This window comes from Poromitra crassiceps (assembly GCF_964638095.1).
Source record: "Poromitra crassiceps genome assembly, chromosome: 14".
Lineage (NCBI taxonomy): Eukaryota > Metazoa > Chordata > Actinopteri > Beryciformes > Melamphaidae > Poromitra > Poromitra crassiceps.
The window spans coordinates 42,924,963-42,951,009 of NC_139633.1; the positions used below are offsets into that span (position 1 = coordinate 42,924,963).

Genomic DNA, 26,047 nt, shown 5'->3' on the forward strand with positions numbered 1-26,047 from the left:
CTGTCCGGAAAAAAAGCTCCACACGCCGCAGCTGCAGCCAGAACCCCAGAGACTAATGACCTTGAGTAGGCTATATAAGCCCAAGAGGCTAATGGTCTTGAGTAGGCTATATAAGCCCAAGAGGCTAATGGTCTTGAGTAGGCTATATGGCCCCTATCGTTGCATCGGCGCAGTTTCTAGGCCGAGCGGCAGGCGCAGATCAAAGCAGTGGGCGTGGAAAGGCGCACTTGATATCGTTGTGCTGGCGCTAGATGCAGCCCAAAGCATTACAACCACGCCTTTTAGGCGTAAAATTATGCACCGTCATGCTCATTGGATAAGTGCAATAAACGAATCGCACGCTTGCCTTTTTAGCTCCAATTCCAGTGATCCCGCAAAACCAGACGAAAGCCAAACGCTCTGCCCCCCCCCCCCCCCCTCCCTTCATCCAGCCTGTCTGTCTGCATTATAGGCTATTATTCCATATTATTATGCTTCTCAAACCAATCTAACTGCAGTTTCAATACTGCAAGCATGTAAATACGCTACACTATAGCAAGATCAAAGTGAAAATAATGTTCTATGCATCAGCTAGAAAAATATAGCCTATTAGATTGGTGAAAGTTTGTCCAGAAAGATATCATTTTCTCTCGCCTGCTGCAGGAAGGATGATGCACATAAATATACCCTACATTATGTCAAGTCATTGCATAAATGTGTTTTTATTGTAAAACTAAATGTGAAATAGGGCCAAGTTATTGGACGGACATCACAGTATAGCAGATGCCATTAGAAGCGCGTTCCGAAGCGCGTTCCGCTGTTACTTCTCTAAATCACGTTAACTCGACAAGGGGTATATATATGCCCAGGAGGACATATATGTTTCACATAGGGTGGTGTTTTCATTTCGAGGTTTTATTTGGTCCAATATTGAAATGTTGACAATGGCAGGCTGTGTTACCATTACACATTAATTTAGAACTACCTTTTATATCTATTTTGGCTCATTTGGTGGCTATTTAGTAGCGAAATGAAGAAACACAATGCATGCTGGGAACTCAGAGAGAGAGAGAGAGAAGGGTGACAGAGAAGAAGCAGTGAAGGCAAAGAATAGGCCTGCTTTTGAAAAGCGCAAAGCGCTAAATGTAGGCCAGCTCCCAAGATATGACTAGGCTGGTATTTAGCGCCGACACGCCCACTTTGGGACTGCGCCACGCCCATTCGGCCTAAAGCGCATTTGGCAGCCTAAAGCCTATTGCTATCTTGCCGAAACAGGCGCAAGGCACGTTTTTTTGCGGTTAAGGCCCGTAATAGCGCCGATGGCCTGTGGGAGAATAGAGCCCAGATAAGCCCAAGAGGCTAATGGTCTTGAGTAGGCTATATAAGCCCAAGAGGCTAATGGTCTTGAGTAGGCTATATAAACCCAAGAGGCTAATGGTCTTGAGTAGGCTATATAAGCCCAAGAGGCTAATGGTCTTGAGTAGGCTATATAAACCCAAGAGGCTAATGGTCTTGAGTAGGCTATATAAACCCAAGAGGCTAATGGTCTTGAGTAGGCTATATAAGCCCAAGAGGCTAATGGTCTTGAGTAGGCTATATAAGCCCAAGAGGGTAATGACCTTGAGCAGGATATATAAGCCCAAGAGGCTAATGGTCTTGAGTAGGCTATATAAGCCCAAGAGGCGAATGGTCTTGTGTAGGCTATATAAGTCCAAGAGGCTAATGACCTTGAGCAGGATATAAGCCCCAGAGGCTAAAGACCGTGACCAGTTCACACCAATCATTCACAATGCAACGGGTTGAAACTTGCAACTGCTTGCAATGCTCTGCAACTCTGGCTAGTGGCTACCTTTAAAATAGGCTGGAGTCAAGATGAGATAGGTCTGTTCAGACCGCTGCCAATTCGTTCTAGAACGGTTCTGTTGCATTGCAAATCATTGGTGTGAACTGGGCAACAATAAGCCCCAGAGGCTAATGCCTTTGAGTAGGCTATAAGCCTCGCCAATAAGCAAATGTTAAGTATCCCATGCAGGTACAATGGTAGATCAGATTTGACAGTATGTTTTGTCCCACACAGTGCAACAGCAACACCAAAATGTGTGAAGAGAGAATAAGAGAATCTAAACATACTTTCACTAATTACTTTTATGCAGTAATTTTAAAGTAATTAAATTACTTTTAAAGAAGTAACTGTAACTAATTTTCAATAACTTGCCCACCACTGGCATTGACACAGTTGTTCATTGGGTAAACCAGAGGTTTTCGAAGTGGGGGGTGGGCCTCCCCAGGGGGGCTCCAAACCGTTTCAGGGGAGGCTCAGTAAATGGAAGTGAACACATATTCCATTCGTAATCAAAATGAGATCACATAAACCCCTGGGGTAAACCATTGTACAAAAGAGATTTCTACAGGAAGTAACAGAGAAGAAGTGAAGTTGAGGAATGAGGAAGTAAAGACCAGAACGCTGACTCAGCTTACGGTTTTATTAAGGAGGCATATCCCAGCAGACACAAGTTGGGTTTCCATCCACCTGTTTTATGACAAATTTCAATTTGCGCATAAAAAACGGAGTGGAAATGCTACCAAAAAAAATGGGGGGGGAAATTCCAAATACCGCAAAAAAGTTTTCACACTTGTGTGAGTGAGGTGGAAAATGCGATAAGTGCAGTGGAAACCGATTAAGCGAGTATTCCGTTGTCTCTCCACTCAAAAACCACGCTGTTGTCACTGTAAAACATGACATGTCGGCGTACACTATAGGACTACACACTTGTAAGGTTAATCTTAAATAAGCTGCACAATTTTTAGAGTGCCTGCCGTGGTGTTTAAACAGAAGACTGGGATATTAAGTTTAAGGCGACTTTTAGTTTTATTCACTTCTCCGTGGATTATATGTAACGTTATGCTTGCCGAGTTGAAGAGCAGCACCTGGTATTCCAGAAATTGACCTTTGTAGATCATCAAGAAACTTTAAATGAATAACGTTAGATGTGCTCAATAGTTTGGTCACTGCCTGCCTCCAAGACGACATGCATCGGGTCTAGCAACACATGAGCAGAGGCAGACAGCCTCAAATTGACAGCTCTATATTGGCATAATAGCAGCGGATGAAAACGCGCATGATTTCGCATTTTCTCTTGACGGCTTTCCTTTGGATGGAAACCCAACTACAGTGATGTCATCAACAGCTCTATACTAGCTGGCCAATCACACAATCACAGCGCCTTGATAATAATAAGCACCAATCAAAAAGTGGCATACAGTCTCCTCTCCACCAATCACAGCTGAGCAGAGTCATGTGACCCGTCTCACTACTCTGAGTACAGACGGACAGACAGACGGACAGACACTTGGTGGAGGGAAACTAGTGGCCCTTTTCCACCACAGTACTGGCTCGACTCGACTTAACTGGCATTTTTTGGTTTTCCATTGATTCACTGTAGCGAGGTTGTACCCTAGTTGTTGTACTTTCAGCTGCTAGTGACGATTTCAGCTAAAAACAGGGTGTACATGATATCTTTTCAAGTCAACTTGGCATCTCAGGGCTTGTGGAGACTTGGATTACACCAGGTGAGCAGTATGGAAGCATTTCATGTATTTTTTCTGTTGTTTTTTCTGTTTTTGCTCATGGCCCCCTTCACATTCAGCAGACAGCTCTCTGTGCCTACCGCAGCACGAGTGCAGTTCTCCTATCTCGGTGCGTGATGCGTCCAGAGTGCTTTACCCAGTACACTGACTGTATGAGAGTTCCTCATAGGACCCCACTTCAAACAAACTGAACTATCCCTTTCAATATTTTAATTTCATTGTAAAGATATTTCATGTGTTGCCGAGTCATCACCTGGTCTGTTGATTAGCCACACTGTTCGGCAAGTATTTCTATTGGACAAATAACCTAATTTTGTGCAACAACAAAAAAAGAGAGAGAAAAAAAGCTATTGCTAAAAAGGGGTGATGACATATGACTCAATGGAACACTATATAGTCATGTCATGACTGATATAATTACTGAGATAAATAGCTAGCGTTAGCCACTCTGGCGTTAGCTAGCTGTTTGCTACGACCAGTTCGAGTCACACTCTTTCCATTAAGTCCATCAGCTTTGATAGGAGATCTGTTGCTGGTTTGTTGATAATAAATCAATACTGTGGCTTCTAAACTAACATTTTACGGAGGCCATATTGTTTCCGGTCACCTCCGCTGTAGCGCAGACAAAGAGTATTGAAGGCAAGAGATGAAGCTCTTCTGCTTTTTTTGGCAACAGCACTGCAGCCATGATGTTGTAGTGGAACAAGATATTAGACTTCGCTTCTTATCCGTGTAAGTTCTTTAGCGCAAATCAGATGACGTACAAATATATTAGCATGTTTTCATAGAAGGCCAGAGGTTCTACAGGTAGGACAAGTGACTGAAGGGGGCCTTTAAGGGGCTTCTCTCTGCAACGGGAAACCAACAGGTATGACCAGAAGAGAGCCGAGGAGGGTCGGGTTGAGCCGGTACCATGTGGTGGAAAAGCACCGTAACAGAAAACAGGTCAGACCCCCAGAAATACAAGTCTGTTAAAATGATTAAAATGTTAAAATATGGTTGATTAAAATAAATATCTCTTATATCTAATTATCTTATATCTAACGTTTAACTCAACAAGGCAGAATGACAGAAACCTGAAGCGGTCAGGAGGTCATCGATTAATCGGAGGACATATTGATCTGATCAGAGGCCAGAGAGAAGCAGGAGGCTGGAGGCGGGGTTATGGGACGCTATGGGCAGGGTTATGAGGCTGGGGGCAGGGTTATGGGAGACTGGAGGCGGGGTTATGAGGCTGGGGGCAGGGTTATGGGAGACTGGAGGCGGGGTTATGTGCTCTGATGGGCTTTTAGTGGCTCCATGGAAACGAGAGAAACATCCGGAAGCTTCAGAAGCTCCACCGCCGCTGCTGCAGGCTTTACATCTGCAGGAGAAGACAGAGGAAGAGTTACCACAGAGGAAGAAGAGGAAACACACAGATACTATGTTGTTGTTGTTTTGAGATACTTGTAAAAGTGATTTAGTTCAAACCAGATTGACAGTTTGAGTCTGAAGGGTTTCATTCTAAGGGCCTGTCCACATGTACGCAGGTACTTTTGAAAACAGACCTTTTTGTATTGTGGCCTCCCATCAACGTGCAAACGCTGTTTAACACATTGAATGCCAGCCATGTTTTCATTCCTGTAGGTAAGTTGTGCCAGGGGTGTTTTTGACGATTCTGGCTCATTTTAGAGACAGCCGAGGATTCTTTTCTGTTAAGAATTCATGAACACCAATCATCTAAAAATAACTAATAGAATGTGTGCTTTCTCTGTCTAAAAGAGTTAGTTTGCAGAGTTAGTAGTTATGTAGATATTAGCCGTTGAATACAGCATGGTTTCAGCGTCTGGAAATTTATTCAGAGATAAATGGCTTTTTGTGAAACAGTCACTTTAACCATTCATTTTTGGCATCAGTAAGACCGTCAGACATTCTAAACAATAGTTTTGAACAGTAATTTCCTCCATAACAACAGGAAACACCCCTCTCATTCACCCCTCTCATTTAAACTCCTCCCTCCGTGTGTCTTCTCCTTCCTCCTGGCTGTACAGCGGGCGTGTCAGAAGCGCTTTTGCTGCTGCCTGCCTGTGTGCCTGCCTGCCTGCTTGCCTGCGTGCAGACGCTCCTTGTGCGAGTCAAGATGGGCCGGGGAATGCGTGGGCGATGGGCAGATGTTGATTCTGGCCTTTCTGAGGTGTTTCAAAGTGTGTTTCACCTATGATCTATTTTGCAAATCGCTCTCCGCTCTCTGTGTGCTGCTGCCGGTGCGCGGCCGCTCTCAGGCAAGACAAGTCTGTTACTGTAAAATCGCCACGGCATTTCCTTGAACGGCTTGGTCCCGCGGCAGTTTTTTCTTTGATTTCGGTCGTCTGGGGGAGCACTGTCAACACTTAGTGGGTCGGTAAAATAGATTATACACATTATCTTGCTCCAATAGTGATCTCGAAGATGTAAAAGTTGTTGATTGATGTACCACCGTCAAAAAAAAAAAAATGTTTATGTAAGACGAGTAAACTCGGCTCTGGCACTTAAGCGTTGGATTATGTAAGACGAATTATTTCGGCTATGGCACTTAAGGTGTTAAGGTCACTGCAAACTGACTTTTTGGAAAACTCCACCCAAGTGGAGATTTTTAATATACCCAACCCATGTATAATATCTCTGTTGTCTATTGTGTGGACAGGATAACTGGACTTATGGACCTGTGACAAGTGTGCGCCGAGATTCTGGTGTGTGACGTCACTAGTATGTAGGGCTGGCACGGATCAGAAAACCCACGGATCGGATCGCGTGACGGATTTTGAGCCACGGATCACGGATTTTTCGGATCAGCAAAAAAAAATATATATCAGATTTTTTTAACACATTCACTGCCAGCCGTTTTTTCAATACTGTAGGTAGGTTCTGCCAATGTTTTTTTTTGAGGATTCTGGCTCATCTTTCAAGAGCCGAGGATTCTTTTCTGCTAAGATTTTGTGAACACAAATGATCTCAAAATAACTAATAGAATGTGTGCTTTCTCTGTCTAAGAGAGTTAGTTTGTAGAGTTAGTAGTTATGTAGGCATTAGCAGTAGAATACAGCATGGTTTCAGCGTCTGAAAATTTATTCTGAGATAAATGGCTTTTTGTGAAATTCGATAGAACAGTCACTTTAACCATTTATTTTTGGCGTAAGACGTCAGACATCTAAACAATAGTTTTGAACAGTAATTTCCTCCATAGCAGCAGGAAACCCCCCTCTCCTTCAAACTCCTCCCTCCGTGGGTGTGTCTCTGGTGGCTTTGCAGCGTTTGTCACAAGCGAGGCTCTGCCTGTCTGTGCTGCCTGGCTGCTGGCGGCTGCTCTTTGGGCGAGTCTGCATGAGTCGTTTCGGTTGTGAGCTCAGCTGCAATGAAGCTGCGTGCGATTGTGGGCTTTCTGCCGGTGTTTCAAAGTGTGTTGCACGCATAATCTATTATGCAAATTTGCAATCCCCCACTGCCAGCTCCCAGCGCGATAATGCGCGAAAGCGAAAGCGTTTTCGCCAATCCATTTTACAGTATGAGAATGGATTCCTCGCGCGTTCCCCTGCAGTTTTGGCTCGGCTTTTTCTAGTCTGGAGAGCACTGTCGCCACTTAGTGGGTCGGTGGAATGGGTTGTACACGTTCGGTGGCTCCAATATTTTTATAGGAGACGTGGGGGGCGTTGATCCACGTCCCACCGTCAATTTTTTTTTTTTTTTTTTTGACGAGTCAACTCGTCATTGGCAGTCAACCGTTGGATTTTTTTTTGACGAGTCAACTCGTCATTGGCAATGAACGTGTTAATACTATTATAATTCTCTAACCATTTGTTGCCCTGCACAGCTCAAAAAATATATTTTTCTCATAAGTGACACAATGTATGCTTTTACTCTGAAGGCAGAACAACCCAACTTCCTGTTTTAGGTGGCACTGCTATGCCTAACTTCGTGGCTGTTGCTTGCTAACAACCTGCAGTCACTTGACACGGGTACAGACCAGACCAGGTGAGTCTGGAAATATAACGTTGATGCTACGTTAAGCTACTCAGTGGCCCCACGTGTTGTTTTGTTGTTATGTGTGCTAAGGCAACATTTCACCGTCCGGTGATAATGTGTTTGTGAAACGTGTGCGCGTGTGGTGGCTCTCGTTATCTTGTGCAGCGTGCAACACGCTGATCGCATTCCTGTGCTTTTTCAGAGGTGTTGAAATAAGTTTGTGTGACGCTGTCTTTAGTAGCCACTAGCCACAGCCTTCAGAGATACTTTACAGCGGCGACAAGGGATGAGGAAGCTCACTTGTGCTTGCCATGATTATGCCTGGCTGTGTCTGGCTGCGCTGCAGGCGTTCTCATACACTAACGTTAAACGTTAAATGAAACGAAAGGGGGGGTCCGCGGACCATTGAGTTCCGAACCGCGTTCCGAACCGTGGGGGCTGATCCGTACGGGTCACGGATTATCCGTGATCCGTGCCAGCCCTACTAGTGTGCCCCGCTATTTCCTGTCTTTACAACAGGCGACAGTGTGTAGGTCTACAATTTGCTCTTCAAGAGAACGTCTACTTTCGCTGTGGCCATTATGGTTGTTATTTGAACAAATGTTTGACCAAGGGGGTGATGCTATTTCAGAGCAAATCAATCGGGGGGTAAGTGTGTCCCGTGATGTGTAAGGTAATGTTAGTGTTGCATCTTAGCGTATTTGCGTTCATGTGTGGAAGGAAAGAATTTCTAAAGCAGTGCTTTGTGTGGACACAGTTATTATGGAGGAAAAACCCAGTTTTCAAAAATACCCATGTACATGTGGACTAGGCCTTACACTACTAATCACAAATCCAGTTTGGACCAAACTGTCAGAAGGAATTAACTGCTCTGTGCTGTGATTGGTTACCTGTATGGGAATGGGAATAGGAATACCGTAAATTCCGGACCATAAGGCGCACCGGTATATAAGCTGCAGCAGCAAAATTGACTGTTTTTTACATATATAAGCCGCACCGGACTATAAGCCGCGGGTGTTTTGATGTTTAATTACCATATGTAAGTGTTCGTGCACAGAGGGGATTGTCGGGAAAGAGATGGCTGTTTGGGGAAGCTCCCATTTATTAACATTTCAACAAAACAAAACAAAAGTCAGGTCACTAATCCCCAGACAAAATCACACAATAATAGGCTATATCACACAGGATAAGGTGCAGTCACGGCTGTAAACAAAATAACTGTAAAACAATAATAAAACAATCAGTCAACAGTAGTGAGCCTACCAGAAAAGTCATTAATCCTTGTCTTCATCTTTTAGGTGAAGGTGCAGCAAACGGCTGTAACCAGAGAAGTCAAGTCACTAATCCTCGTCTTCCTCTTCTTCCTGCGTACTGAAACCACCAAAGTCCTCATCTTCAGTGTCGGAAACGAACAGGTTCAGGGTGGCTTCGTCAACCACTCTCCTCTCTCCTTCATTGTCACTCAAAACCAACGAACTCCTCTTCGTCACTGTCGGTGTCGGCATCGAACAGCCTCTGAAGCCTCTGACGGCCCTCAGCGCCAGCTGTGGCGGCGTCATCCTCTTCATCCCGCAGCAGTCCAGCCTTTTGGAACCCGTTGGTGATTGTGGATGTTTTCACACTCCTATAATATTCCGTGATCTTCCTTTGTGTGAATTCGCCGAAGTTTGTGATTTTCTCCTGGTAGTCGGGAGGGAGTTGTTCAGTAGTTCTCGCCCGGACGGACAGTCCCTTTCGTCTCATGAATCGGAAGCACCAAGATGGGCCACCTATGAAATGTTCAATTTTCATTTCGGTGGCGACTGTTTTGGCCTTCAGTCGGATCTGCACCGTGGAAACGCCTCGGCCGTCTGCTCTCTGGGTCAACACCCAATCTTCAAGGGAATCTTCAAGTTCGGGCCATCTGCTTTTATGACCTCTGAAGGACTTTTTGGTCTTCTTGCACTGAGACAGTTCCTCCTGCTGCACCTTCCAACGCCTCACCATTGACTCGTCGATGCCCAGGTTACGCGCTGCTGCTCTATTTCCCTCTTTTAATGCGAGATTGACTGCTTTCAACTTGAAAGCTGCGTCGTGTGAATTTCTGCGTACCTTCCCCATGGTAAGTGAGAGAGAGTTGCTTCTACTGCTCGTCTTGTTGTGATTCCGGGCTGCTGATGAACTTTGAACCGGTAGGAGTAACCGGTTGATTTCCGCCAATTTTTATTTATATAGCACCTTTCATACACAAAGGCAATTCAAGGTGCTTTACAAAAAAATAATCGAAAAAACAAGCAGCAAAGCAATGCACATAAAATGTGCTGATGAAGCTGTGTAACCTGTAAAATCCATCGATTTTGGAGGTCACCGAGTGGCCGTTTGCTTACCGTAATTACCATATGTAAGGGTTCACGCACAGAGGGGATTGTCGGGAAAGAGATGGCTGTTTGAGGAAGCTCCCATTTACCGTATTACCGTAACATTTCAACAAAACAACATAACACAACACCACCTTTGTTTATTTTTACAGTGCACACAGTGTCCGCGGTGTGGTGAAAAGAGGGCAAGAGAGGAAATTAAAACAGAAGTGGATTTATAGTTAGAAAGAGTGCTAAAAAAGAGAGATTTTATTTGTATTTTTTTTTTTTTTCTGAAAAAATCCATAGATAAGCCGCACCGTTATATAAGCCGCAGGGCCAAAAAACGGGGAAAAAGCCACGGCTTATAGTCCGGAATTTACGGTACTGTGCTGTGATTGGTTACCTGTATGGAAGTTCTGTGATTGGTTACCTGTATGGGAGCTCTGTGCTGTGATTGGGTACCTGTATGGGAGCTGTGTGCTGTGATTGGTTACCTGTATGGGAGCTCTATGTTATGATTGATTACCTGTATGGGGGTGCTGTGCAGCCACTTGTCCTTGTCTCCGCCCACCCTCATGCAGGAGAACAGGTCACAGACGGCAGGGAGAGCCAGACGCTCCTGAAGAGACAACAGCTCGTCAACAACAACCAGAACAACACAACAACATACAGCCTAGCCTAGCTTTGACGCGTTATTTCGAATCGCACATTGGCTCCGCAATAACCACGCCCTGTGCCCGCCTACGCAGCAGTCAAGCGCTGGGATTGGCCAGGCGCCCATTCTCACAAACACTGTAGGGCTCGCAGCCCAGCGATTTCATTAACCAACTGAATAGCTCTTGAGAGCGGACAGCGATTTCATTAACCAACTGAATTGCTCTTGAGAGCGGACATTGAAATGAATTATGGTCACAAACTGAATGGGTGAATTGGGTGGGAAGTGAAAATGGCGAGGAGAAAGATCATTATTGCCTCAAATATCAGATTAAGACGAGATGAAAAAAGTTGCGCTATAAGAACAATCTAACTGTGTTAGTTTTGCTAAGAAGTTTTGATGGAGAAAAATTAGTTAAAACATTGTTAATTTACCCTTTTACCGAAATCATGTTGGCAGCAGCACGCTGAGCTGCATGCAGGCTGAGGCCTTGTCAGTGTGCTTCTAGCGCACCTGGAGCTTGTCAATAAATCATCGTCCCATTGGCTCACGTGAGCATGGGCGCCTGGCCAATCCCGGCGCTTGACTGCTGCGTAGGCGGGCACAGGGCGTGGTTATTGCGGAGCCTATGTGCGATTCGAAATAACGCAGCTTTAACACATACAAAACATACAGCCTAGCCTAGCCTAGCTTTAACACATACAAAACATACAGCCTAGCCTAGCTTTAACACATACACAACATACAGCCTAGCCTAGCTTTAACACATACACAACATAGAGCCTAGCCTAGCTTTAACACATACACAACATACAGCCTAGCTTAGCTTTAACACATACAAAACATACAGCCTAGCCTAGCTTTAACACATACAAAACATACAGCCTAGCTTAGCTTTAACACAGACAACATACAGCCTAGCCTAGCTTTAACACATACACAACATACAGCCTAGCTTTAACACATACAAAACATACAGAATAGGCTAGCCTAGCTTTAACACATATACAACATACAGCCTAGCCTAGCTTTAACACATACACAACATACAGCCTAGCCTAGCTTTAACACATACACAACATACAGCCTAGCCTACATGTAGCTTTAACACATACACAACATACAGATTAGGCTAGCCTAGCTTTAACACATACACAACATACAGCCTAGCCTAGCTTTAACACATACACAACATACAGCCTAGCCTAGCTTTAACACATACAAAACATACAGATTAGGCTAGCCTAGCTTTAACACATACACAACATACAGCCTAGCCTAGCTTTAACACATACACTACAGCCTAGCCTAGCTTTAACACATACACAACATACAGCCTAGCCTAGCCTAGCTTTAACACATACACAACATACAGCCTAGCCTAGCTTTAACACATACAGCCTAGCCTAGCTTTAACACATACAGCCTAGCCTAGCTTTAACACATACACAACATACAGCCTAGCCTAGCCTAGCTTTAACACATACACAACATACAGCCTAGCCTAGCCTAGCTTTAACACATACACAACATACAGCCTAGCCTAGCTTTAACGGGTTCTTCTGTCAGCCAGCTAGGGCGTATTTCTCAACAGATTTCTGTCATTCATAAAGATTCATTGTTAACTCATTCTTTTTGTTTGTTTTTGTTATTGGCAGTCTTACCTGAGCCTGACTCCTCTTCCTCAGCAGCCATTTGTCCTCCTCTGGCGGGGGGCGGGCCTGACCTCCTGACCCCGGCGGGGTGTGGGGCTGACCTCCTGAGACGGTCTCAGGAAGCGGAAGCACCCAGCGCTCCGGATCCAGAGGAGTCTGGAACAGAGAGGAGGTGGTGCTGTGCTGCCCCCTGCTGGCCTGGAACAGAGAGGGGGTGGTGCTGTGCTCCTCCCTGCTTGCCTTCTCCTCCTCTGGAGCCACCCAGCTGGAGAGCCCGGGGGAGGGGGGAGGCTTGCTGGGGTGCAGCCAGGCCTCCAGGATGGCCTGGACCTGAGGAGGAGCAGAGAGCATGTCACATCATAGGCCACATTTAGACCTTCTGGTACAGGTGACCAAAATTCAGATTTTTTTGCTCTCATGTGGCACATATGCGGTATGTGTTATGAATGTGTAAGCAGGATATTGTCCAGTCCGATTCAGGCCTCACTCATATGTGGAAATAAATCAACAAAAAGTGTCAAGTGTGCAATCAAGTTGTTATTCTGCAAACTGCTGACTGAGTCACTGTCAGCTCAGTCTTTACCTTCTGCTCCTGCTCTCTGCGGTGCAGGGTGGGGGGCGTGGTCTTGGCAGTGGGGGGCGTGGCTACAGGAACACCATTCTTGTCTCGTCCCTCCTGCTGCAGCAGCCATGCACTCAGCGCCTGGGGGTAGGGGTGTGCCATATCGTATCGTTATCGATCATTACAATTCATTATCATATCGTCAAAAATTCATATTGTGATATTGTGAAAATGGCAATATTCTGACTTTTGTTGATGTAATGACGTCACACCGTTACGATGCGCAACAGTGTGATGTACGCACAGCAACAAGCATGGCTGAAAGCGGCTCCACGGGGGGAGGAGTTAATTCCAAAAAAGGGAGTGGCTTCAGTAGTGTGCGAGTGGTTTGGTTACAAAAGAGCATGTACAACAAACCACGGTCATACTTTGAAGGCATATTTGAATATTTGACGGCAAACTGTTCCGTTTATGCCGACATATAAAACTATAACACTTATTTTGTTGCAATGGTATGTTCTTGAAAAGAATAAATCATAATTGTCAAGAATAGTGTTATATGCTGAAATATGGTGATGTTATTTTAGAGCCATACCTGGCGGCCGCAGTTCTCCTCGCACACACACTGCAGGAAGCTGGAGCACGGCTCGTTAGCCCGGCACGACGCCGCGAGCCGCCCGGGTGCCGTCTGAAGCCACGCCTCCAGGGCTGAGGCCGTCTGTGCCAAGGGTAATTATAATTAATGACAACCAATCAAATAAGCAGGCTTTACAAAACAACGATAACTGAAACTGTATGTTTACAAAACTAACTAAAATAAACTACAATTGTAGAGAAAATTTGAACCAAGGCACTCTTCAAAGATTTAAAAAAGCTTTAATATAAATGCTTAGTCCATTGTTTGAACAAATTAAAAAGTCAACATGTTTCGGCCACGCACGGCCTTCATCAGGGCAGTAATGAATGATCCAGTTCACACAAACCATATAGCCACACAGGTAGATAATTAGTGGGATAGCTAACACCAGAGGTCAGTACTAGGGTCATGTAAAATCAACATATACACAGACAGATAAAATACAATAGAAATGATTTAGAAAAAGGACAGAAGACAAAAGGTGATGGACATAGGCTAATCACAGTCTACAGTATTAGCAATACAGCCACCTGGAAACAAAGAAGCTATCTATACAGATCCTGTTAGACAAAAGGAGCTACAGGAAAGAAACCATGTCAATAGCATCATTCAAGCCTGGAGATGTCATAGCTTGGAGTTTGTGAATCCATCTGCTCTCTAATTGGTTGAGAGCTCTCTCTCTCTCTTAGAGTGTGATTAGCCTATGGCGATCACTTTTTGTCTTCTGTCCTTTTTCTAAATAATTTATATTGTATTGTATTATATCTGTCTCTGTATATGTTGATTTTACATGACCCTAGTACTGACCTCTGGTGTTAGCTATCCCACTAATTATCTACCTGTGTGGCTATATGGTTTGTCTGAACTGGATCATTCATTACTGCCCTGATGAAGGCCGTGCGCGGCCGAAACATGTTGGCTTTTGAATTTGTCCAAACAATGGACTAAGCATTTATATGAAAGCTTTTTTTAATCTTTGAAGAGTGCCTTGCTTCAGCTTTTTATTTTATTTAATGTTACCGCATTTTGGACCAAAGAGCACCTTCTCACAGTCTGACCTTACCTGCATGGAACTCCGCTGCCCTCCTTTCATTATATTTTGATTGTAGAGAAAATGTCTGTTTTTTTGTCTTTGTCAGTTTGTTTCAAACATAAGCCAGTCCCTCCAGGAAATTGTGATTTTGCGATCATAATAATTAATGCAAATTCAATCGGTCTCCCCAATATTTGGGGCTTGGATTTTTTTTTTTTTATTCCTTCGACTTCTCCGCAAAAACGGCAAAACAGGTTCCACAACTTGCAATTTTTTTTACAGTTCCCGCAATTTTACTGTACGGTAATTCTTTTTGTACATTGCATTACAACTTTTGAGAAAAGTTGCCATTAGGTAGTAGTTTGGGGGGGATGCATTTTCCCCTCCACTTGTAATTTTTACCAGTCCATGCAATTATCACAAAAAACAACATAAAACTTTGCAAATTGCATTGCAATTTTTGAGAAAAGCCACTGCAAAACCAAGCCTTTTACTTTAATAGTTGTCTTTTGTGGATGGTTGTTCATCTGTCCTAAGTCAATACAAACATGGTGTGATGTTTTGTTGAGTTTTTATTACACAATACTTTAGCTGACCTTGACTCTCGCCCCTGACAAATAGCCCATATTACACGAAAAGACAAAAAACTAACACTGAAATGCTTAGTTTTAGTTGAGTTTATTAGTTTCAGTGTTAGTTTTTTTTTATTTGCAAAACTAAACTGAAATTGAAAATAAAAAAGTCAAAATGAAATAAAACTACCGGTATATAACCTTGGTTTGGAGAGTGTGAGGGGAGGCCGGGCTGGGGTTGTGGCCAGAGGCCGGGCTAGGGGCGTGGCCAGAGGTGGGGCTGGAAGGGGGCGTGGTCTTCAGGCACTTGAGCTTGCCCAGGTTCTCGATCTCGAGGGCTCCGGGGGCGTGGCCTGTCTGGCAGCAGCTCTGGCAGTCTTGGGTGGGGGGGACAGCGGGCAGCCAGTCGCCCGGCACCCAGCTCTCCTGGAAGGGCTTCAGCACCCGCCTCCACCGCTCGCCGTCACACTCCGCCTCCTAGGAGCAGAAACATTTTTTTATTTTTTATGAATAATTTATAAGCAAAGATTGGTAGCAATGTGTCTCAGTTTTCATACCTATAGAACTGTTGGTGTTCTATACAAATGCTCACAGGGGTGTCAAACTCAATTTCATCCCAGAACACAGCATTATGGTTGCCTTCAAAGGGCCGGTTGTAAATGGAACACGATATACTGTCAATGTATCTAGCCTACTTGTTATTATATAATTGAGTCTGATTCGATTATAATTGGTTTTTAGTAATAACTTAATAATTAATAACTAGCTTTGAAAGCAGAATGATGTGAAAAATAATGGCAGACAACTAGTAGCCTACAACTATTACAACAAATTAGAATTAGAATTGTATTGCACAAATTGTATTCTTTGCTAGCTTTCGCGGGCCACATAAAATCAGGTGCCGGGCCCAATTTGCCCCCCGGCCTTGAGTTTGTGCTCTAATATGTTTGTATATTTGTATGTTATCTGATTGTGTGCCAAAGATCTTACATTGATAAGAAGAACTGAAAGCTAATAGGTTGCTCCACTGCATCATAGCTGCAGTGCTGTTGTCAAAAACTGGTCAAAAAAAGCACAAGAACCTCCTCTCTTGCCTTCAATACTCTTTGTCTGTGCTACAGCTCAGGTTAGGCCGCAAACACTGTTAACGTTAGCTTAGCTGCAAGCTGCATTATTGCTTACAGATCAACAACTGCCAAGAGATTTCAAAGCTGATTTCCTATTGGAAAGAGCGTGACTCGAAATGGTTCAAAGCAAAACCTTTGGTCACTTAGCTGCATTTTGAGCCCGGCGAAGTGGTTACATAAGCAGACAGCACCAGCGGGCTTAGCTAACAGCTAGCTAGGTAGTTAACAAGCCAGCTGCCAGCTTATCCTCATGACGTATAATATAACTATAACTACAGCATTCCATTGAGTCATACGTCATCCTTCCATTTAGGGATGTCAACCGATAACCGTTTAACCGATAATCGACCGTTAGAACATTAACCGATTAATACTATCAGTTAAACGGTAAAAAAAAAAAAGAATTCACGTCTCCTAAACACATGCAGAGAGAGAGAGAGAGAGAGAGAGAGAGAGAGAGAGAGAGAGAGGAGCGCATGGCCTGAAACCCGACACCTTGCTAATCTCACAGCGTTCAGCGCGCACTGATCAAACAGTCGTTTTTACCGTGTCCTAAAGATGCAGACATGAAGCGGTCTAATTGACGATTGAAAAGTAACAATTAACGTTAGTCTTTACTGTCCAACACATCGCAGTTCGGAGAAATTGTTTCAGAACGGGACAGAGACGGATTGTTTGTAGACTGTATTCATTGACACTTTCAAGGCCGGTGTGAAAGCGGCTACTGACAGCTGCGTGCGACTCGTCTTCATAATGTGGAGCCCAGCGAGACACACAGAGAGCAGAGCCCTCGTCGCGTGTGTGAAGAGAGAGGAATAAGGGGTGAGACCAAAAGCAGGTAAACCACTGTGGGATTAGTGAGACTATTGCTAAAAGAGAAGATACTGTAGTGATGCTGCGCACTTTGTCAGTGCGCCCTGCAGCCTGGGCTGTCGTCCGCTCAAACACTACTTCACCGGGCAGCTGCGTGTCAATTGACGTGCCTATAATATGCAATGCGTGCAGCTCTAAAGTATAGCCTATCGGAGGAATGTTTTTGTTTAGATGGCTGGAGGCTTCAACTTGTTTTTTTCTGCTTGTAGATGTAAAAAATAAACGCTTTCTAATGAAAAAAATCAAGCATTTGTTGTGGTAATTGTTTAATGGGGCACAGACAGTCAAATAGCGCATTTTAATCTTCTCGGTTAACCGACAGTTGTCGGCTAATGAGTGTCGGTTGTCGGTCAAGAAAAATTATGATTTTCGACATCCCTACTTCCATTTAAACAACTACTTCACTTTTTGAACTTGAACACAACATTTTTGTTATTTTGTGCAAAAATAGAGTGGTTAACTCGGACCAAAACTGGCGGGTTAAAAGAAAATATATACTGTAATCTGACGTTTTGTTGTTGTTGTAAATAAAACTATAAGTATTTTATGACATGTCTATGAATACATGGCTGAATGAAATTCCTTGGTTCATATGTCTAACCCGGAAGCAGGTGTGGCTTTGGGTCTCTATTCTCTTGTTAACACATTCAGTGCCAGCGACGCCATATGGCGTCATTAGAAATTTACCGTACAGTGCCAGCGACGCCAAATGGCGTCATAACTCGATTTTTTTTTTTTGACGGGGGGGTGTCGATCTATGCCTCTTACATCGCCTCTTACAATATTCAGAGGTATTGAATGTGTCTAACCTATTTTACAGAACCCTTAGGTGGCGACAGCGCTCTCCAGATGAGAGAACGTGGAGTGAAACACACAGAAGAAGTCATTGGGGGGAAGGAAATCGCATCGCATCCGTCCGTATGCAGCGGCTTCATTGAAGCAACGTTTAGCTGTGCCCCTGCAGCAGCCAATCTGCTATCACAATTGAGCACCTCGATGTCCGCTGCAACAGCCTCCGTGTCCGCTGCAACACATGATCAGCCGTGGATTTGTTATTATTCTCAACTCGAAGCATGGGAGCTGGTACACGCGGCTGTAAAAAAGCAGGATCTAGCTGACTTTTTCAGTGCTGAGCACAGGCAGAGAAAACGAGAAAACAGCAGAGACTGAGAGCCACCAGACACATAAGACACACCCAGGAGGCGTGTGCAGTTGAGGGGGGGGGGGGGGGGGGGGCACGGAGAGCAGCAGAGCAGCATACACTTCACCCAGACAGACCCAGACATCAGAAAATTAGCTTCAGAGTCAGAGATGTGCTTGAAATGTTTAATTTCACAAAAGGCTGATTATCTCAGCTCGTAGAAAAAAAGGTATGTTTTTCGTTCAACCAAGCTATCTTCTCCGGCTCATAACTAAAGAACGGAAAATGGGATCAATAAACTTTTTTTTGCAGGTGATAGAAGAGAGTCTCATCGTTATTTGTGCGTGTTCAGTGTTTACATAGTAATTATTAAAAAAATTATATGACTGTTTTAAAATGCATTGCGGCCTATGTGGCACAGCAAGCAACCTTTTGCCCAAGGGCCGTGGCACTGAAAGTGTTAAGCTGTGACGTACGTATGACCTCCCGACAATATGACTTCCGGGTCCAAGCGCCAAGCCTCTCTGCATTGTCAATATGCCGCAGTGCTGTGTGTCCCTCATTGTTGGAATAGATCAGAGACAAAAAAAAACGATTCAACTGTTATTCTACCGCTTTCCTTGCGACGAGAAAGTTTGGTGCCAAGTCTAAAAAGATTATCTATAAAAAGTTACGATAAGTTAACACATTCACTGCCAGCCTTTTTTCAATACTGTCTGTAGTTAGCTTCTGCCAGAGGTTTTTTTTGAGGATTCTGGCTCATTTTACAAGAGCCGAGGATTCTTTTCTGCTTTGACTTTGTGAACACAAAGTTCACAAAAGTACTAATAGAATGTGTGCTTTCTCTGTCTAAAAGAGTTAGTTTGTAGAGTTAGTAGTTATGTAGATATTAGCCGTTGAGTACAGCATGGTTTCAGCGTCTGAAAATTTATTTTGAGATAAATGGCTTTTTGTGAAATTCGATAGAACAGTCACTTTAACCATTCATTTTTGGCATCAGTAAGACCGTCAGACATCTAAACAATAGTTTTGAACAGTAATTTCCTCCATAACAGCAGGAAACACCCCTCTCCCTTCAAACTCCTCCCTCCGTGTGTCTTCTCCTCCTTCCTCCTGGCTCTGCAGCGGGCGTGTCAAGCGCGTTGCTGCTGCTGCTGCTGCTTGCCTGCCTGCGACGCTCCTTGTGCGAGTCAAGATGGGCCGGGGAATGCGTGGGCGATGGGCAGATGTTGATTCTGGCCTTTCTGCGGTGTTTCAAAGTGTGTTTCACCTATAATCTATTATGCAAATCGCTCTCCGCTCTCTGTGCTGCTGCTGCTGGCGCGGCCGCTCGGGCAAGTCGGGATGACCGTAAAATCGCCAAGCAATTTCCTTGAGAATGGCTTCCTCCCGCCGCTGTTTTTTCTTTGCTTTCACTCGTCTGGGGGGAGCACTGTCAACACTTAGTGGGTCGGTAAAATAGATTATACACATTCAATACCTCCAATAATTGTATAGGAGACGTAAAAGGGATTGATCAACGCCCCACCGTCAAAAAAAATAAATCGATTTTTTTTTACGTGTTAACACGTCGTTGGCAGTCAACAGCTGGATTCTGAAAACGTGTTAACACGTCATTGGCAGTGAACGTGTTAAAAAAGAATGATTTATAAAAAGATATCTAAAAAGATTCACGGGTTCCGCCATAGTTGTTTTGAATGAGGCGAATGAGGAGCCATACCATCTCCACGGCGCCGGTCGCCGGGGTGATGAGCCAGTCACTCAGCTCCGCCTCCTCGTCCGCCATGTTGAACTCTGATTCGTCTATCTTCTCGATGGAGAAGGAGGAGCTGCTGCTGCTGCTGGAGCTGCTATTGGCTCTCTCCCTGATGACGGGTGCCTTGTCCTTCACAAGCCACGCCTCCAAGTCTTTCAGCTGGCCCCAGGCCTTCAGAAAGTCCCAGGAGGAGAGGAGCGGACAGGAAGACTGCACAGACACACGGACATGCAGACAGACAACTAGCATTAGTTAAGGCATTAGGTCCTTTGAAGGCCCCCTTCTGTCAGTTTTCCTACCTGTATAACCGCTGGTGTTGTATGAAAACATTTTAATATTGATCTTGTATAGTCACACGTCATCTGATCTGCTCCAAAGAACTTAAATTGATAAGAACCGAAGACTAATAATTTGTTCCACTGCAACATCATGATTGCAGCACTGTTGTAAAAAAGATCAGAACAGCTTCGCCTCTTGCCTTCATTATACTCTTTGTCGGCGATACAACGGAAATGACCGGAAACCGTATGGCTGCCTCTACCTCCGCAAAGATGTTCGTCTAGAAGTCACAATATTGTTATAATATCAACAACCAGCCAACCGATATCAAAGCTGGTACTTTGACACAAACTGGTTACATCAAATTGGTCATTCAGTGGCGTTTTATGCCCAGTGGCGTTTTATACGAACATAGCTAAGAGTTAGCTAACGCCAGGCTAGCTATTTATATCATACTAGGCATGGGTCGATTTCCGGTTTTACCGGTTCGGTTCGGTGTACCGATCAAACCGGTTTGATCACGTGCGAACCGAAAACCCCTTTTTTTTTTTTTTTTTTTGCCAGTCCATTCTGATTGCACTATTGTTCATATTAGCCTCTTCTCAAGTTGCACTAGTATGCAAAAGTCTTATTTTGTTTATTATGTTGATGTTTGAAGAAAAGTTAAGCTGAATAGTTATGAGAAATAAATACAGGGTGTGTTTGTTACACAGGTGTCCTGCTTCTTTTTATTCCGTATCATTGCTGGTTGACAATACCAGCTTAGAGGTGTATTATCGCTATCAGGTGGACTGAAGTTGCACTACAGACAGTTATGGGCCACACTCGGGAGCCCTGCTTAAAAAAAAATCTTTTTTTTTTTCTTTTTTTTTAATTACAAAAAAAAATCGGTATACCGGTTCGATCCGGTTTAGACGGCAATATCGAACCGGTTTTAAAATTTTCAAACCGACCCAGCCCTATATCATACAGGATTACTTATCAATCAGTCATGATATGACGTAGCCGTCCATTATGTCTGATGTCATCACCTGTTTTTAGCAACAGCTTTTTAACTTTGCGCACAAAATTTGGTTATTTGTAAAAGAAAATGGGGAAAAAAGGCTAACAGTGTGGCTAATCAACAGACCAGGGCAGAACTCAGAAACACATGAAATAGGGTAAAAATTACAAAATACACTGGAGGGCAGGGGGTCCCAGTGACCTTCACACGGCCGACCTGGGTTCGAATCTGACCCGTGTTCCTTTCCCACATGTCCCCTCTCTCTCTCTCCCCACCCTTCCTTTCTGCCTACTGTCCTATCCAAGCGAAAGGCAAAGCGCCCCAAAAATAATCTAAAAACAAAAAAAACATAGTAGTCTTTAAAGATAAGTTCACCAAAAAAGTGATTATCTACTCACCCCCATGCCAATGGAAAAACAAAACAACAAAAACATGAAACATCTCCATACATAATCCAAGTCTCCACAAGCCCCGAGATGCCAAGTTGACATGAAAAGACATAATTTACACCCTGTTTTCTTTCCTGATCCCCCCCCCCATTTGTACTTGGCCAATTTCCCCCTGCTGCCCCGGTCGCTGCTCCACCCTCTGCTGATCTGGGGAGAGCCGTAGACTAGCACCATGCTTCCTCTGACACATGCACAGTTGCCAGCCGCTTCTTTTCACCTGACAGCAGGGAGCTTCACTGGCAGAACGTAGCACGTGGGAGGATCACGCTATTCCCACCAGTTCCCTTCTGCCCCGACCAGGAACCTCGACCGACCAGAGGAGGCGCAAGTGCAGCGATCAGGACACATACCCTCAATCCGGCTTCCCACCCGCAGACATCAGCCAATCCTGCCTGTATGGACGCCCAACCAAGCCGGAGGTAACACGGGGGCGCGAACCTGCGACCCTCGTGTTGGTAGGCAGGGAATCTACCGCTGCACTACCTGGGCGCCCTTTTACACCTGTTTCAGCTGAAATCTGCACTGGAGCCACATGATCACAAGGTGAGGTGCAGTTTGCTGTGGTGTTCATGACGTCTTTTCAAGTCAACCTGCCACCTCAGGGCTTGTGGAGACTTGGCTTATGCCAGCTGAGCAGTATGGAGCTTTTTTATGGGGGTTCTTTCCGTGGTTGTTTTTGTTACGTGTGAAAGGTCACCATTCACTTCAAATGTTTAGGAGAATTCTGCAATGGTGTTTTGCTGTGAAACTCCACAAGTGTTTTGTGGACTAAAAAACTTCTCCTGTCCTTCCATCGGTATGGGGGTGAGTAAATAATGACCGAATTTTCATTTTTGGGTGAACTTACCCTTTAAAACAACACCTTTGTGCCTTCCATCTTACGTTGTGCCCAGATTGTGCACAAGCAGTAGAAATGGACTTGGACACGCCCTGAAGGCACTTGACCAAATAGGGCCCTATGCTTCAGGTGTGTGAAGTCTCACCTGCCCCTCCCTGCGCGCCATCAGCCAATCCTGAGGGTTCTTGCTGGACTGGTAGCCAGTGGGAGGACTGCCGGCCGGGCGGCTCCCCAGGAGCCAGCCGCTCAGGGCGCCAAGCTCCGCCTTCTGCAGAGACATTTTTATTTTTAATTTCAACAGCATTTTTTAGGAAATGTCTATGGAAAAATGAATGGCGGATGAAATCTCTTGGTATGCATACGGAACCCAGAAGAGCCAGCCGTGACTTTGGCACATTATTATACAGTGGTTGCCATAGTTACCTGTTTCTTGGCGACCACAGGGCAGCTCTGCAGCCAGTCTCTCTGATGGGCGGGGGCGGGGCTCTGAGAGGCCACACCCTCCACATGCTACAGACAGGATGACATTATCAGACTGTGGATCACACCCAGTCACTCCTAAACAACCATTAAAGGGATAGTCCCACTATGTACATGTTGTGACTCGTGTACTCACCATGAGATGAAATATGAATCCAAAATAAAGAGAAACGCTCCTTTTTTAAGGTAAATAGAGAGCCGGAACTACTCTCTAAACATGGCTGCCAGGCGCAGTGATTTCACACTGTGCCTCAAACAGACAAAGAGTAACCAAACTAACAGAGTATGACTGAAGTTACTTCCTTGTTTGCATGAGGCGCTGCATACAGCGCATGTGCTGTACACAGGCAAACAAGGAAGTAACTTGAGTTAATCTTTGTGTGTGGATTTACTATGAAAATTACATTTCACGTAACTATGGATTATTACTTCATGGCGTGGTGACGAGTACACGAGTCACAATATGTACATGTCAGTGTTTGTGTTGCTGTTTAATGTGTTTTTGGTGACTTTGAATGGCTACCATTTCCTCCATGGAGACTCACTGTATATATATATACTGCGTGGAGACTCACTGTATATATATACTGCATGGAGACACTGTATATACTGTAGGGAGACTCACTCTATATATATACTGCATGGAGACTCACTGTATATACTGTATATACTGCATGGAGAGTCACTGTATATATATACTGCATGGAGACTCACTGTATATATATATACTGCATGGAGACTCACTATATATATATACTGCATGGAGACTCACTGTATATATATATACTGCATGGAGACTCACTGTATATATATACTGCATGGAGACTCACTATATATATATACTGCATGGAGACTCACTGTATATATATATACTGCATGGAGACTCACTGTATATATATATACTGCATGGAGACTCACTGTATATATATATACTGCATGGAGACTCACTATATATATATACTGCATGGAGACTCACTGTATATATATATACTGCATGGAGACTCACTGTATATATATATACTGCATGGAGACTCACTGTATATATATATACTGCATGGAGACTCACTATATATATATACTGCATGGAGACTCACTGTATATATATATACTGCATGGAGACTCACTATATATATATACTGCATGGAGACTCACTGTATATATATATACTGCATGGAGACTCACTGTATATATATATACTGCATGGAGACTCACTGTATATATATACTGCATGGAGACTCACTGTATATATATATACTGCATGGAGACTCACTGTATATACTGTATATACTGCATGGAGACTCACTGTATATACTGTAGGGAGACTCACTGTATATATATACTACATGGAGACTCACTGTATATATATATACTGCATATATACTGCATGGAGACTCACTGTATATATATATACTGCATGGAGACACACTGTATATACTGCATGGAGACTCACTGTATATATATATACTGCATGGAGACTCACTGTATATATATATACTGCATGGAGAGTGCCGGAAAATACATTCTGGGTCTTGAGTTAAGTATGGGCAATATGGCAAATGGGCGAAACTCCCCCAAAAATGGCCTATCCCTTCAAGTTAAACCTGGTACACACACACAGCTACACTAGTGTGTGTGTGTGTGTGTGTGTGTGTGTGTGTGTGTGTGTGTGTGTGTGTGTGTGTGTGTGTGTGTGTGTGTTTGTGTGAGTTAGGGCATTCACAGACTAGTCGACTAGTAAAACCACTAGTCGACACTACTTAGTAGTCGACTAGTCGTTTTAGCAAAAAAATTATAATCTTTAACTCATTGAGTGCCAATGACGACTAAAGTCGTCAATTGCGTTTTTTGACGGTGGGACGTGGATCAAAGCCTGATCCATCTCCTGTGAAAGTATGGTGGATGTTGAATGTGTAAAAGCTATTTTACGGACCCATTAGGTGGCGACAGTGCTCTCCAGATTAGAGAAAGGCGAGGAAAAAACACAGAAGAAGGGAAACGGAAATCGCATCGGTATGCATCGATATGCATGAAGCATAACGTTAGCTGTGCCTGCAGCAGCCAATCTGCTGCCACAATTGAGCCCCTCCGTGTCCGCTGCGATAGCCCCATCCACATGATTAGTTGTGGAGTTGTTATTATTCTCAACTGGAAGCGCTGGGAGCCGGTGAAAAATACACGCGGAACGCTGTGAAAAAGCTGGGTTTTCAGTGCAGAGCAAACTCAGCAGAGAGCCACCAGAGCCACACCCACGGAGGTGGGGTTTGCAGTAGAGGGGGGTGGGGCACGCAGGGCAGCATACAACACCGACCCAGACAGACCCAGACAGCAGGCTCGATGGACAGATTGGCAAGCTAGAATATCTGATGCCCACCAGCAGTAAATCAAGACCAGCAAGAAAGTGTAGGGTCTGCGCACGCAGGGGCCAGCGCTGCTGGTTGCAGCTAAAAAATATTATTTTACCAAACAAAATTCCTTTGTTTTCGCTGTTTTATTGAAGGAAATTATTTTTGAGGTGTCATTACATCAGAAAATATTAGCTTCAGAGTCAGTGATGTGCTTGAAATGCTTCATTTCACAAAAGGCTGATTATCTAAGCTTCTAATTTGAAACGCCTGTTTTTGCTGAAAACAACCTATCTTCTCCGGCTGATAACTAAAGAACGGAAAATGATATCAATAAACTTTTTTTTGCTGATGATACAATAGAGTCTCATCGTTCTTTGGGCGTGTTCGGTGTTTACATAGTAATATCACACAATATTCTGTGGGCCTCGAGAAATCACTGAAAACGCTCTGAAAGGGCTGGCACTGGGAGCATCCGCCTTCCAAAAGTGGCTGGCACTCAATGAGTTAAAGATTAAAAAAAAAAAATTAAACGACTAGTCGACTACCTTTAGGGACGACTAGTCGACTAGTAAAATTCACTAGTCGTGAATGCCCTAGTGTGAGTATGTATGTATCTTTATCTTTATTCTTTATTTGAGCAGGGACAGTACACAATAAATATATTGCACCAGAAATAGCTAAGAGCTAATTTGCATCTGTAGTCCCTGGTATGTACAGTGTATGTGTGTCTGAGTATGTGTGTGTGTGTGTGTGTGCTA

General features: G+C 44.1%; 1 protein-coding gene across 1 annotated transcript in view; it reads right to left on the reverse strand.

Annotated features, from left to right (window-relative positions):
- Positions 1-2,448: 2,448 nt before the first annotated feature.
- The window catches only part of ncoa4 (nuclear receptor coactivator 4), a 61,497-nt gene continuing 37,898 nt past the window's right edge, over positions 2,449-26,047 (reverse strand). Inside the window, exons 6-14 of the mRNA XM_083650921.1 lie at positions 22,888-22,974; positions 22,610-22,732; positions 19,860-20,105; positions 15,200-15,475; positions 13,352-13,474; positions 12,778-12,897; positions 12,204-12,524; positions 10,411-10,503; positions 2,449-4,930 (exon numbers count right to left, since the gene is read on the reverse strand). Of these exons, the coding sequence (XP_083507047.1) occupies positions 4,925-4,930; positions 10,411-10,503; positions 12,204-12,524; positions 12,778-12,897; positions 13,352-13,474; positions 15,200-15,475; positions 19,860-20,105; positions 22,610-22,732; positions 22,888-22,974 (1,395 nt within the window). The 3' untranslated portion in view covers positions 2,449-4,924. The remainder of the gene's footprint in view (positions 4,931-10,410; positions 10,504-12,203; positions 12,525-12,777; positions 12,898-13,351; positions 13,475-15,199; positions 15,476-19,859; positions 20,106-22,609; positions 22,733-22,887; positions 22,975-26,047) is intronic.